At 34.7% G+C, this 16,190-nt stretch overlaps 1 protein-coding gene across 5 annotated transcripts in view; it reads right to left on the reverse strand.

Moving 5' to 3' along the window:
- Nucleotides 1-14,991, reverse strand: part of LOC117563674 (cytosolic purine 5'-nucleotidase) — a 30,373-nt gene extending 15,382 nt beyond the window's left edge. The window contains exons 1-3 of one of the 5 annotated variants that reach the window (XM_034242130.2): nt 14,657-14,990; nt 13,256-13,675; nt 12,616-12,695 (exon numbers count right to left, since the gene is read on the reverse strand). In XM_034242130.2, the coding sequence (XP_034098021.1) occupies nt 12,616-12,695; nt 13,256-13,348 (173 nt within the window). In that variant the 5' untranslated portion in view covers nt 13,349-13,675; nt 14,657-14,990. Of the gene's footprint in view, nt 1-7,438; nt 7,791-12,615; nt 12,696-13,255; nt 13,927-14,656 lie in introns of those variants that run through there. The other 4 variants (XM_052005053.1, XM_034242137.2, XM_034242103.2 and 1 more) reach the window with 4 other exon arrangements.
- Nucleotides 14,992-16,190: the final 1,199 nt, after the last annotated feature.

Consider the following 16,190-nt stretch of genomic DNA (forward strand, 5'->3'; position numbering starts at 1 on the left):
TTGAACTAATTAAGAAGACAAGTATTTAATTTTAAAAAAATTTATGTTTTCAAAATTTCACATTTTTCAACCTCAACACCAGATTAAAAAGAAAAAGGGAAATTCTAGTGTGACCAGCTCATTTGCAGATAACTTATATTAAAGTTATAGATATATGAAATAGTATTTTGCATTGCGTGAAAAGAGATATTCCAACAAAATGTGTTCCATAATAAATGGTAAATAAATCAATGTATACAAATACCATTTTCGAACTAAAATCAAGATTAAAAATGAAGCGCTTCAAATAAAATTCTCTCCAAAAAATCAACTGAAATGTATAGAACATAAATTCGGTTGCACAAAAAATCGCATTTCGACTCTTCTGCTGTCTAGTGTAAGATATGAAATGTTGACACTACACTTTCAATACTTAAATCTGGGAGTAAACTGTTACAAGCTGTGCGCTCTAATCGCCTTTGGAAAGCATCAAAAGCACAGCACAATACAAAAATACAATACACATTTAGAAACAGCAACAGCAGCAGTGAAAGAGTCCTTTAGTTTATTCTTGTTATTATAATTATTTATTTTTGGGGAAATTGTAACAACGAATACGAAATTTGTCGCGTCGTTTCTCTGCCGTCCAAACTGCACTTGAAGCAAAACCAAACTGAGGCGCAAAAAAAGACACACACAAAAAACTACGAGGTGCTCATAATAATAATAATAATAGTAGACTGACGATGATGATGACGATGAGGCGACGACGTCGACGACCTGTTCTATCTACACACAATGTGTGGCGAGAACTCGTTTCTCGTCTTGCCCCTTCTCCACAAACAGAGATCACTAAAATTATTGTTCAAAGCTGCGTGGGCAAAATTTTTGCTGCGTGTGACATTTTTTTTTTTTTTTTGTGTTCTTTCTTTTCAGCAAATGTGTATAAAAAAAAAAACGAAAAACTACTCGCACTTTCAATTTTCAAATTGCGTGTGACCTTGATTAGAGAGAGGGTTGCTCTTTTTATACCCGCTACCCATAGGGTAGAAGGGTATTATAACTTTGTGCCGGCAGCAAATTTATGTAACAGGTAGAAGAAGGCATCTCCGACCCTATAAAGTATATATATTCTTGGTCAGCGTCAACAGCCGATACCATCTTGCCATGTCCGTCTGTCTGTCTGTCTGTCTGCATGAAAACCTAGACTTTAGACGCTAAAAGAGATAAAGGTTTTTCATCCAGATCAAGTTTGTTGACATGTTGACATAAATTGAATTGACAAAAATCTAATTTTTTAACATATAATAAAAATTGCAATATTTAAGATTCTTGAAAAATTGGTTGCGCTTATATAGAAGAAGAAATTGTTGAAGCTACTTTTGTATGGCAAAAGACTCAATCTACTTTTGGGTTTTAGATGACAATCTAGTATATTTTAAACTCTATAGAATATGGCTCAATTTTATTTTTACCAAATTTATCAAATATAGCTTTTGTTATATTTTAATATTTTCTGTTTGTAGAATATGGTCTATATTGAAAAACGGTAGCAGATATTATATTTTAGTTTTTTATGGTATATTTGTAGAATATAGTTTTATTGAAAATAGGTCGCGGGCTTCTAATAAAGTCGTCATATTTCAGTTTTTTTTTGTTGGTATAAATTCGGTATATTTCGGTGGTGGAAAACAGAGTTCTCGGTGTATTTTAGTTTTTTTTTTGGTATATTTGAAGAATGCAGTTTCATTGAAAATGTGTAGCGTGTATCTCAATTATATCATAAGTTGTATTTTAGTATTTTAGTATATTCTTGGTATATTTTTGGTATATTTGTAGCACATGGTGTTTTTTTGAGAATAGGGATCTGGTATCTTAAAAATAGCCTTCGGTATATTTTAGTATTTTTTGGTATATTTGAAGAATATAGTTTTATTGAAAATGTGTAGCGTGTATCTCAATTATATCATAAGTTTTATTTTAGCATTTTTAGTATATTCTTGGTATATTTCGGTATACTTTTGGTATATTTTTGGTATAATTGTAGCACATGCTGTTTTTAGCATCGGGTATCTAAAAGTCGAGCACGTTAACGCTCTCACATTTTTTTTTTTAGTTTCAGTTTAGGGGAACTTTGTATCAAAATAGGGGCTGGGTTAATGGCTGCAGATGCCGCAGCAATTGATTGAGGGCGGCTTCGCATGTGAATTGAGCGGGGTTAATTAGGCAAGCCAAAGTAAGGGCTGCCAACCCCGCGTATAACTGTTAAGCTAACTGTTAAGCACCCTAACGGCAGCGAGGTCAAGCCCCTAGCTGTGTGTGTGTGTGTGTTTTCCTCCTCATCTCTCATCTCTCCCTCTCTCGCCTCCACAACAAACTCAACAAGTGGAGCGGCATCACTCTGATTGATCAAATAAATAAAGGTAGATTCAATTGTTGCTCTTTTGCCAGAGAAAAGCGCAGCGTGAGAAGCGAATTCGCTAATCTGATTAGCACAGTTTTTATGCGTTTTTGTGCGACCATCAAACGAAGCGCCCCGGAAGTAAGTCGAAAAAAAAACTACATTCTCTCTCTCTCTCTCTCTCTCTCTCTCTCTCTATGCCGGACAGGAATTTCATCATTGTTATGAATTATGATGAAATTAATCAAATGTATACGAATTTTATTGCAAGAAAAAACATTTTTAAGTGTTGCTAACTGATGATTTTTTTAAAGCGTTTGATGTGGCAAAATTAATGTGATTTAAACTAAATTTTACAACAAAATTTAGCAAATTTCTTTATGTCACTTTCCTAAAGTCTTACGCTTAAAATTTATTAAAAATTTTGTCATATTAGATTAACTTTATTGGCAATAAACAATTCAATTGAATTCTAGTATATTTTCAAAATTTAACTTATATAAAAAAGTTATAAAAATAACGACTAAATATAACATGCCAATATAACTTTCGTTGGATTAGGAGACAATTAAAATCTTTTCAAAACTCATCCACTTTTAATTACACAAGAAAAAGCGTAATCATAAAATCTCAAATCTCATAAAGGCATAACTAAAATATATATAGTATGTTCAACAACAAAATAGATCTAAATTAAAATGTTGTGTTATGGGATTATGCGTTTTGGAAAACTAAACTTTCAAACTAAATCTCCGAATTATCCCATTAAAAAATTAAAAAAAAAAGATGACTGAATATAACTGACAAATTTAACATTGATTATATTCAGGCATAACTAAATAAGATATAATCAAGAGCGAAAATTATAGTCGGGTATGCTCGACTATACTCAGCGGGAATAAAAGCATCTTAAAATACCACAAAAATACTAAAATATACCGAATGATTTATTTGGTATATCGAATATACCAAGTCAACATACCGCAAAAATGCAAATATACATCGAAGGTTTCATTTGGTATATCAAATATACCAAATGAATATGCCAGAAAATACTAAAACATCTATTTGGTATATACAATATACCAATTCAACATAACGCAAAAATACACACATATAAATCGAAGGATTCATTTAGTATATCAAATATACCAAATTAATATACCGCAAAAATACTAAAATATATCGATGGATTCATTTGGTATATAAAGTATACCAAATAAATGTACCGCAAAAATACTAAAATACATCGAATACTGTATTCGGTATATTGCTAAAGTACTACATTATAAAAATACCATAGAGTTAAAAATATACCAAATTGCCAAATAGCCAAAGCAACTAACTCGTAGTAATTAAGAGTTTTGTTTCCCAACAATACAACATTCCAATGTAACTTTGATTATGCTAAGAGAAACCTAAATAAAATATATATAAAATACTGTAGTATATAAAAGGTAAAAATAAGACTAAGAGACCTCCAAATAAATGAAAAACTCTTGTTCAAATAAATCTCGCTCGCTTTTCGCAGTTGCTCAATCAAAAGCAAGTTGGCAAACTAAAGTGATTAAATGGAACAAAGAAGTTGAAGAAAGCGTTTGTGTTTGGCCAAATTAAAGTCAAGTAAAGTAAAGTAAAGTATTTAAAAGACAATCTGCGGAGTGTTTAATTATTGTCACGGTTCTTCGATGTTCAGCTCGGTTGGCTCACAAAGGAATTCAGGATGCGAAATCGCGACGAGCACGTAAAATGCGCTTCGAGGTTTTGAATGCCAAGTGAAGTTTTTCGGCGTTGTTTTCTTTTGTTGGTTTCCTTTTTTGTTCCAGAATTTTCCCCATTTTTACGAGTTCTTCTAGTTTCATCGCTTCGCAGTCGTAAACGTGACACTTGCCAGGTGGGCGGACTTGGGAGGTGGGCGTGGCAAATGCTATTTGCATTTTAATGACACACACATTGATATGTAAACAAACAAACTTTCCCTATCTCTCTCTCTCTCTTTCTCTCGCTTTAATGTCGAATTGGATTTTGTAATAATATGTTATTATTGCATTACATTTTGCAATTATTAATTGCAACTGCAATTTGATAGGATTTTGGATTGCATTTTCCCCGAATTTTCCCGAATGTGAAATGCAAATCGACAACAGCAATTGGAATTTTCGCATTAATCATTTGATTAGCTTATCTGTGCATAATCGAAATGATACAAATTCACATTTAATACACACACAAACAATAGGATGACCATAAATTGTCAATTATTCAAAGCATGAAAGCATTAATTGCAAACAAAACGATTTAGACAACTAAGCATTTTAAAATATGTTCTCTATACATTTATTTCGCTAAAATATTCTAGATTTATTTAATTAAACTAATATTTATATTTCAGATTTAACTTTCTTAAGTTCATTTAATGCTTCGTTAGAAACTATATTTCAAGTCATTTAATTTTACTCCATTTATTGTTTAAATATAGTTTATTTTAAAAGTCGAAGTATTTTATTCACAAATGGAAAATAAATTGTAATCATTATATTTATTTAATTTATTTAACTGAACTTTATGCAATACATTTCTTCATTTTGTTTCAGCAAATTAATCAATTCATTAATCGCATTTATCCCATATCAAATAATAATAAATAAATAATAAAATCAGAAACATCTACTTACTACTTGTAGTACTTAATATACCTATAATAGCCTTTGACATATTTTTAGAATTTTTCCAGCATAATATTTCTTAAGTATTTTTATCCTTTTACTCATTTATTATTTTTTATTTTTTTCTAAGAACAAATTATCAGTAAAGAAATCGAATTGAACAGATTCAAATAGTTTAGAAATGCATACATTTGTTTCAGCTATTAAGCTAAAACTCAATTCTTAATCGATACATCAAATATTCCTCTTTTGTATCTCTTTAAACTGAAATTTAACTCTTAAACGTTATGTAGAATATTCCTTAACATTGCTAAGGGTAAATAATTTTCATCAGTTTTGAAAAGTAATTTGTTTCAGAAAAAAATACATAAATATTCATAAAATTTGTTTGAATATTAACTTGGAAGCTCAACTAGAATATTCCTGAATTATTTGGTGCAAAGTTTAATTACTTTGGCCAGTTATTAAAGCGCAAATATTAAAAACAAAAAAATATTAATTTAATGCCGCAAACTGCAGTTTGTTATTTTTATTTCCCTTAAAAAAAAGAGAGAACAACATAAATTATGCGCAGCATTGGTAATAACAGAAATAATAATTACTTTGCCACGCACAATTTTTGTTTATATTTAAAATACACAAATACAAAAAAAGCGATGAAATACTATAAGAAAAAAGTTGGGGAAAATAAAAAGTGTAAAGTACATTTCACATGGGAATTTCAATGAAATGTAAATTGCGTTGAGCTTTCTCGCTGCAGCAGTTTGTTGCAGTGGCAGCTGCAGTTGCTGTTGCAGTTATCGTTGTTGCAGCTTCCGTTTCCGGCGTCGCGAAAAGTTGCAAAAGTTTTCGACTACGTGACCCAAAGAGCGAGGGCGACCAATTTTGTGGATGGTTGAAAAAGAAAAGGTGAACTGTGGCTCACTCTAACATAACATAACATCTTTTTTTGGTTGTAGACAATTCTCACGGGGCACGTCTTCAGAGATTGAGGAGGAGAAAGTGGGGGATGGGGGAAGCTAAACGCAAGCACGTTGTGGCATTTACGAGGGGAAGAAAGGGGACTGAACGCATTGAATGCAAAGTGTAAATCCAATTTCCAAAACCAAAACATAACATAAATGTCAAGTTCAAATGATTTACAACACAGAGTGAAGAGGGGAGAGGGGAGACGAAATCAAATCTAATCAAAATTGATTAGCAGAGCAGATTAGTTAGCTGTGCGCTGTGGGCAAAGCAAAATTACATTAATTGACTGAAATCAAAATGAGAAAACAGACAAAAAAATCAACAGCAACAACAGCAACAGCAAGCAAAGAATTATCGAAAATTGCGCATACGTCGCGTGTTGCGACGACAGCAATTAGGCAAGCTGCCAGCAAACGCTTCGCTATTAATTAAGACTGAAAACATTCGTGGGGTGGCAAAGGTACGGCCAGGGGAGGTGCAAAGGGGTGAGAAAGGGGGAGAAGGGCAGCTAAACACAAGGGGGGAATGTTGTAGATCAAGACAACGACAACGACATCGAGAGATTTCAACTGCGATGCGATGCTGAGCTACGCAAGGGCAAATAAACCTTCATTACCTTCTCCCTCCCCTCAGCCACCCACAAATGAGCGCCGCAAAATATGCAACGATTTTTTGTGGTTCAATTGAGAAAGCAATATCCGAAGTGAAAGTGCAAAAGTGATGTTTTTTTTGTTTGAGACTCGCAGGATTAGCGTAACGCATTTAATAAGTGTAGAACAAAAAAAAAAAATAATAATAAAATAAAATAGTGTGTGATTAGATAAAGCCATGAAGTTTTGTTGATGGGTGCTTTGATAATGGAGCTTAGCACAGTCGCAGAGATAAGCGTACAAAATGAATATGCCGTGAATCTTAGCTTATCGATAGATGGCTGACAAAGAAAACTGATAACCCGATAACCGATAACAAGGCACACACACACGCAGCAATATATAATTGAAGCTGTCACCAAGTTGTCATTGTGCGCGCTCATCACTAAACACTAAACACTCAACTCTTATATAGTGTATTTATCAGTTAGGTGAAAGAAAGAAACAAAAAAAATAGCAACAAAAAGATCTGTCATTAATCTTTCATACAGGAAGAGAAAAGATAATGAAAAATATTCGCACAGCTTGCACGCAATTTGTTGCTGACCGAAAGACAAAGAGAGAGGGTTGAGTGAGAGGGGGGAAGGGGACTTGACCGTCATCAAGATAAAGATCATAGACAAAAGCTTATTGTTATGAGAGCTGCGTTGCAGCGCACTCGACGAAACTTGACGAATGACTTGCGTATTGACTCAGCTGATAAGCAAGTGACTGTTCACAGTGACTGCGACTGCGACTGTGACTGCGACTCTTCACTGCTACTTTTGGCTCACCTGTGTCCCTGTTCACGCTTGTGACCGTGATAGCTGCTGCTGCCATCCCCCAAATGAAGCCCATTCAACACTGACTGATCCATGTCCGTTTCGCCAATCGTTTGTGTTCGTTCGCGTTCGCGTTCACGTTCGCGTGTCCCGTTATTGTTAGTGTTCGGCTTGGAATGTGTGGATGATGACGGTTGTTGTTTTTGTGTTAGCGGCATTTTCGTCTGCTGGCTGCTGCGACTGCGACTGGTTAGCCAAAAGTGCCAAAGAGCAATGCGAGCTAAGTTGCTGCGGCGACGCGTCGCTGCCGATAAACCAACACAGTTCAGAGCTCTCAAAAAAGCACAGCTCAAAGAGCGCGACAGCGAGAGCGAGAGAGATAGAGAGAGAGAGAGCAAGTAGGCGACGCGTGCGAAATGTGAAGCAAAACACACAACAACAACAACGACGATGAAAGAATAAACGTAACCAAAACGGCGCACAAACAAAACAAAAACAAGCAATGTGGCGGCCGCCTTTCTTATCAGCTGGGCAGAAACGTCACGAATCTATGTAAGGAGACAGCGCAGCGGCAGCGGCAGCAGCAGCGACGTCGGCAGCAGTCACGTAGCGTGTGTGGAATGATCTTCTGCGTGGTGTTGTTGTTGTTGTTGTAGTTCCTTTTGCGCTTGTTGTAATTTTCTTTTGTTTTTTTTTTTTCTCTTTTTTTTTGACAATTTATGCTGAGAGCATTGACAGCTTATCACAGAAAACAATGCGTCGACACAACAACAAAAAAAATATGTATGTACGTATATAAGGTATAACAAAAAAAAATTGAAGAAATATAATAACAATTGGGATTTCTTTTGTTTGTTTGTGGCGTAGTGTTTATGACGAGAGCAACAATTTCGGTCAACGTTCGAATTTCAACTGACGGCGACGTCGACGGCGACGCTCATCGAATGCAACGTAGTAGAAATGGGAAGGAAGCAACAACAAACAGCAACAAGCAAGCAAGCAAGCAGGCAGCACAGCAACAACAATTACAAAACAGCAAATAAGCAATGCTGAGAGAATTTCAACGCAACTCTGAGCGACGCGCGCATGCTCTCTCTCTCGCTCTTCGAAAGCTCTTCGTCTCATCGCCGCGTCGTGTATTTGCGTGTCAAAGAGTAGGCGCACTTACATAGCACAGCTGTGTACTATTTAATGTTGTTGTGTTGTTGCTGTTGCTGTTGCTGTTCTTGTCTACCCTGTAGACGTTTCGAGGCGTCGTTGTTGTTGCCTTTTATGCAATAATAATACAAAGTGTTTCTGTTTTCGCTCGCTCTTTCTCCCTCTCTCTTCTTATTATGCCTTATAAGCTTCTGAAATTAGTGATGGTCAGGGTGAAAGAGCCTGCCAACTTGACGAAACAATTGTGAATCACTCACTACACTAAAAACAACGAGAGTATCACTTAGCATAGAGCATACACATGTCGCTATTGTATGTATGTACAGTGTATTGGTGGTGAGTGTTGCTTTTACTCGTTTTATCTTCACGCCATAAAGTGAACAGACGAGTCGAGTGTACTACACTCGAAAATAGCAGCGACCAATGGAAATTTCAGTGTGTCAGTCGGAAAGACGCGTTCGAAAGCAAATGAGAAATTATAAATAGAAACAGCAACAACAGCAACAACAACAACAACAACAACTCGATATCCACATCGACGTCAAAGCCAAGTTAAAAGTCTATTCAAACATGGATCGTGTTTGGGCGTTTGCACGCTGCGTGGGTTTGTGACTTCGCTAAGCAGGCATCAATACCAACAACAGCAACAACAACAACAACAACACGTTCCAAAAAGTGAAACGTGTAACGTATTTATGAAAGAGATTTACGAGCATTTCAATTTGATTATACAATAGTTATAGATATAGTATCAACCCAATATGCATAACATATGCAAATCCAACATATAGTATCGAATATGTTTTGACACCTTTACCTGTCAAAATGCTTTGATTTTTATATTCGGTTGTTGTTTTGGGGCCACATTAATTATGCCACCACAGTGTCTGCCAACTGTATGCTACACTCGATGAGCAGATGAAATGAAATGCTTCTTCGACGCTGACTGACTGCACCCACTGTGTAGCCAATTATAATAATGATTTGTTCAGCGTAGACTCATAAATATTTTATAAGCCTAGTCGTCGTATCATACAACAAAAACAAAAACAAAAACAAACATATATAGTCTACACATGTAGTCCCAATATCTGGAGGGAATTAACATTTTAATGTTAGAGCATATCGGAGAGTGTTTCCGATCTGAACAATTCAATCCCACAATCGTATCAAGTGTATCAAATGTGCAAGTATCGAATATCTGGGAAAGTATTTCACCAGAGATCTGTGAATCATTGTCGCTGCTCTTCGACTTATCACAAAGTCTATTTGTTTAATAGAGCTACAGTGTGACAATTTTAACGATAAACAATGTACCTAAAATTAGATCTCATTATTCATAATTCACGTTCACTTTTTTCTTTTCCAATGTTTATGTTTGCCTATTTCATGGAAACCCATTAAGGAAAAAATACAAAACAGCATTGAAATCATATGATTTTCGACTCATCTGTTTATTTGCTCTTGCAAATTAAGGAATTCCATTAAAAAATACACACACTCGAGAAAAAAAGAAGAAGAAATATTCACTGAGTGTGTGGCTAGTCGTGTCTGTAGTGTGTCAATGTCATGCGTGTTACGTGGCAAACTAGACGAGAGTTGACGTTCAGACATCCAGACAGAAAGTCATCTATATGCTAGATATATGTATGTACATACATACATATATTAATGCACAAGTGTGCGTGGTGGAAAATGCAATTGACACTCGCGAAAAGAGCCCACTCGAAATAAAACACGCCCAGAAAACTGGTTAATATTGTGGAACCAACGAAAAATAAGTACATACTCATTTACACACTTGTGTTCAGACATGTTTAAAACAAAATAAGCGAAAACAAATATAAATTAACAACAATATAAGCCAAGTCGAGGCAGCAATGCTCTTTCCCTTAACTTATAAATATATAGAATCATCATTTCTTGATTTTTTTTTAAATTATTTAGTTTCCTTAATTTAAATCTTGCCCCTATATCATACTCTGTTATTCACTAATTGTAGTTTACTAAAGTAATTTATTTCAGTGACGGTTCATAGTTGATCTTAAATAATATAATATCAGTTTTTGATCAAAATGATCTATGCAAAATAGAAATCTATACAAAATAGCTACAATATAAATTGAGTTAATAAAGATAAAATCATAAGTTCTTTAATTTTAAATAATAATTTATATTCCTTCATATCACATTTCTCATTATATCATACTCTAAAGCTTTTATTCTTTATAACTGTAGATAACAAAAGTAATTTCTTTCAGTGACAGTTTATAGTTGATCTTAAATAATATTAGATCAGTTTTCTAATCTATCTATACAAAATAGCTACAATATAAATTGAGTTAATAAAGACATTATAGTAAGTTCATTAATTTTAAATAATAATTTATATTCCTTCATTTCAAATTTGCCCTTATATCGTACTCTAAATCTTTCATACACTAAATTTAGTTTACAAACGTAATTTATTTCAGTGATAGTGATTTCATAGTTGATCTTAAATAATATAATATCATATTTTGATCAAAATGATAGTCAAAAAAAAAACCTATGCAAAATAACTGCGGTATTAAGTGAGTTAATAAAAACAGAATCGTAACTTCTTTGAATTTAATGCATAATTTATTTTCCTCAATTAAAAACTTGGCCCAATGTCATACTTTTATTCACTAATTTTAAATTTCAAAAGTAATTTCTTTCAGTGATAGTTCACATAATCTTAAGTTCTTGTTTTTGATGAATAATTTATTTTCCTCAATTTAGAATTTGCCCCTATATCATTCTCTAGAGCCTTTCTTCACTAATTTTATATTAGAAAACTTATATCTTTCGGTGTTCATAGTTCATAGCTGACCTTAAATAATAGATATATTAGGTCTTTATGCAAACGTTAGTCAAAAAAGAAAACTATGCAAAATAGCTGCAGTATAAAGTGAGTTAATATAGATATAGATATGATAGATAACTTAAATTTCGCCATTACAAAGTATATATTCCATAGTATATATTATATAGTATAGTATTATATAGTAATGTCCCTGGTTCTGCTGCGTTAGACTCGCTGATACATACATACATATAGTACACACCTTCACATATTTGCACTTACGTATCTATGTAAACTTGTGTGTAGTTGGAAGTTTGCTGTTGTTTTCCACAGCGTCTCTGCTGAGAGATAAGGCGATAAGGTAACAACAGTGTTTTGCATTCGGCATTCGTCATTGGCCGTGAACACAGCTAAACTGAACTCTCTGTAAAATTCTAGAGGCATACGTAATGCGATACACTGTTAGAAATTTGAAAGATACTTTAACTTCTGAATATGCAACGGAATTTTCCAATGCTTGGCATTAGCATTGTCATCAGCTGTGATATTTTATCTTTTACATTTGTTTTAGTTAAACTATTCCCGTTGCCAGCTTAAAGCGATTTAAAGTGTTTGTGTGAATTCAACTTTGACCTCGTTTGAAATTTACCCAACTATTTGCACAGAGAATGCTGACCTATGTCACCTCTGACAGGGTTAAGGAAAATCAACAGCTCGACAACAAAATGACGCTGATGATAAGAACTTGCTGGGTCAGTCTTGACAGCCTAATGAGCTAGAGAGGGACGACGCGATGACTCTCAATTCTCAATGTCAGACTCAGTCTCAGTCTCACGTTGAGTTTGTTTACAGTAATCGTGGGTTCATCTAAAATGTTGCCCACCCCATCTCATCACATGCGTTTGTCTATGCGAGTTGTTGCTGTGACGTCACAGCGAACGAACAGAAACTCGAGCAGAATGAATTGGCAACTTTCGAACATTGTGGAAAATGATGGAACATGTGTGTGTGTGTGTGTGTTTGCATATGAAATATATTTAGATTAATTGAACTGCTCTTATATTTATATGGTATGAATAGCAGATCAAAATCATATACTGTTCACGCACTGCTAAATTTAAATTGAATATGCTCTGTGGAAGTAGTTGCCACCTTTGCTTGTGTGTGTGTGTGTGGAATGATTTTACTTAAGACGTGCACTCACCTGTGGGCCGCATGGCGATAATACTTTTTCGGTACCGAATTGGGGCCGGGCGTGTTGGGCGCAGAGTCACTCATTTCGCACTGTAAAATCCCAGATGAGTGGGATGGAGAAGGATGGAGAGAGAGAGAGAGTGTGAATACATGGGGAAATTAGTGCAGTATTATGCTGAACAAATACACTCACACACAGAGACACCAAGACACGCACTTACACAGCCTATTACAAAAGGTAGTACGTGTGTATAATAAAGACAAAAACAACAACAACAACAAAAGAGAATAGAGAAAAGAACATGCGACAGAGATTGGCAAGGAAGTGGATGTTAAGTAGAAGGCGGTGCAGTAAAAGCAATTAAGTGCATAAAAGAACATCCAGCACAGTACAAAAATCTTTTGCTCTCACACGTCCAAGCCTGTGTGAGTGAGTAAGAGGATGTCTGTGAGTGTGTGCTTGTGTGTGCGTGTGTGTAAGACTGACACAATTGACACTGCAAGCTAATGAGCTTTGCTGCAGCTGATTGATGTATGTCTGTCTGTCTGTCTTGTCTGTTTGTCCCTTTTATGCATGCATGTAACATATGCACTTATGTATGCGTGAATGTTACTCTTTCTCTCGCGCGCGCTATCTCATTCGTACTTACGTGAAAGGGGGGCATGTCAAAGTACTCTCCGCTGAACGGAGCTTGAGCCTGAGCTTCTGCCATGCCGGCCACGGCCGCCACCTCTTGAGACATAGTTGTCGATGTTGTTGTTGTTCTTGTGGTTGCTGTTGTTGTTGTTGTTGGTGCTTTGCCTAAGCTTGCATAGGTGCTGCTGTACTCGCAGCTTTTGCCTTTGCTGCTCTTCTTCTTGCGTCTATAGTTGTTGCTGTTGCTGCGGCTGCTGAAGCTGAAGCTGCTCAGTTGACGCAGCTGTGCGACGTAATTCGTTATTTGGGCTTTGCCAGTTGCTGCTGTTCTTGTTGTTCTTGTGTTTTCTTTGTCTGTTTGAGTTGTTGTTCTGCTTGTAATTGTTGTTGATGCGCTAGTTATTAATAATGCGGATTTCTTTGAAGGGATCAACTGCAAAGTGTTTGGAGCATTGCGTAAGTTCTTTAACAATTGCGGCAAAGTAACAAGAGCCATCGAGGCATCCAAAACTATATTCCAATTTCTACATGAATATGCGTGTGTTTGTTTTTAAGTGTGTGTGAATGTGTTTCTGTGAATGTGTGTGTGTGTGTGAAGGCGATGCTGCGATTACAATTAAATTTTTAGTTATTTCCGAAAAATAAATGAAAACATGATAACGAAACAAAAGGTAATAAGCTCTAATTCGATATGTACACTAAACAATTTATTGAATGTACTTTGAAGTGTGTGTCGAGTAAGTAATGTTTACGAAAGTTGCCGAAAGTGTGAAACAAAAATTGAGTAACGCACACTTGACGTGTAAACATAGTGTGAAGTCATAATTAACTCAAACACAAAACAAAACAAAACATTAACGATAACAAAAACCAAAAAATAAAGGAATTGAAGCGATTTACAGGCACAGCCTAAAAGTATGCAACGAAAATTTGCTTGAAAGCCGCTGACTCTCGCTGGGTGAAGAAAATAAATCACATTTATCACATGTCCATTTGCTGTTGTTGTTGCTATTTGTTGTTGCGCCGGCTAATTGCTAAAACGAGTTTAGTTTTTTCACTTTTTTTTTTGCACTTTTTTTGTTTTTTAAAATGACAAACTCAAGTGGAATATATCGATCTATCAAGTCCCGTTCAGCGTTTGTTCAAATAATGAGTACAATTTAAGGAGGGGGGGTGGGTCTAAAAATAAGCCTCCAGCGGCCTTTGCGTGCGGCCAAAACAATAACAACTATAACGAACACGACAACAACAACAATAGCAAATAGCAACAAACACTTGGACACTCAATGAGTCATCAGCAGAGACAGCAGCGAAAAACGCAACGAATTTTCACACCATACAATTTTTTGACTAAATAGATAAACTTTTGCTTGCTTGAGGTTGCACTTTTAATACTAATATACAAAAATTCTACCTGAATTGCAAGCGCAGGGGATTTGTTATTGTTATTGCTGCGGGGCGAGGTTGGAAAATCGAAAATGGAATAAATTGCACGTTTGTTTTCAATAGTAATTGTTGCTTAGTTTTCTTTTTTCACACACACGCACGATTTCATAACACAACGTTGCGTAGATATTTCGAGTATTTCGAGTAGTTTTCCAAAACACAAATATAGAGTACAAAAACAACAAATGCCTTAAAACAGTGGAAAATTGTTAAACTTTTGTATTTAGTTCAGTTCGATTTACGCGACAAATGCAAAATACGAAATGCGTATGTGAAATGCTTTGTGACGTCTGGCGAAAAATTCAATCGACTTTAATTTATCATATGCTTAGCTCGTGTTCAGCTTCTTCTCATTATTCGTTTTAATTATTTTTGGTGTCTTTTGCGTTTTTCTGTGTTGTCCGCGTGTGTGTCGCTGTGTGTGTTTGTGTGTTGCTGTTGTCGTTGTCGTTGTCGTTGCCGTTGCTTTTCACACAATTTTTCTTTCGTTTACATTTTGACTTGCAATTTTTGACATTTGACGCGCAAGCGCACTTTACGATAAAAGAGAACAAAAGAGAAGCGCACAGTAAGGCGAGTGAGAGGGAGAGCGAGAGAGCAAGCGACAACAATGCCGGCCAAAGCTTTTTGTTTTGTTTTTCGCTTTCACGTTGTTTGTAAACAAAGCGAGAGCTTTGCCCGACTTCGCTCACAGCTGGCAGCGCTGTCGCTGTCGCTGTCGCTTTTGATTGTAGCTGCGTAGTTTGGCGCTTAAATTCAAAAGCGAATTCAATAGCACAGTATTATAATGAATATTTTTATTTTTAATAGCGGAATTATTCACTAACAGTTTCTGTTTATGATTTAAGTAAATAGCCAGAGCTTTTGAAATACTTATAGTATTTGTCAATATTAAATTTTGCATATATAGTACATATTTTGTCATTTGGTATTATTATTATTATTATTATTATTATTATTATTATTATTATTATTATTATTATTATTATTATTATTATTATTATTATTATTATTATTATTATTATTATTATTATTATTATTATTATTATTATTATTATTATTATTATTATTATTATTATTATTATTATTATTATATTATTATTATTATTATTATTATTATTATTATTATTATTATTATTATTATTATTATTATTATTATTATTATTATTATTATTATTTTGTTGTATTGCTCTTTATTTTTAATTATACTTTTCATGATTACTTGTTGACCGAATGTTTCGTTATAATGAATTTTTACTGTGGCATGTCCGAATATAGCATGCTTTAAAGCCGACCAACAGAATGGTGATAACGACAACAATGTTGTATTTGCAACACTCAAACTCAAATAACTCGCGTTGTAAAAACTCTGTTACGATTATTTAAGCCCTCTGCGGTTTTAATTGATCCCTTAAGCGATGCAATAATTAGTTAACGGCATTTAAAGAGCGTTGCATAATATTGCATAATTACCATAAATAATTAAATACCTAAAATTGTCT

The sequence above is a fragment of the Drosophila albomicans genome, chromosome X, assembly GCF_009650485.2.
Source record: "Drosophila albomicans strain 15112-1751.03 chromosome X, ASM965048v2, whole genome shotgun sequence".
Lineage (NCBI taxonomy): Eukaryota > Metazoa > Arthropoda > Insecta > Diptera > Drosophilidae > Drosophila > Drosophila albomicans.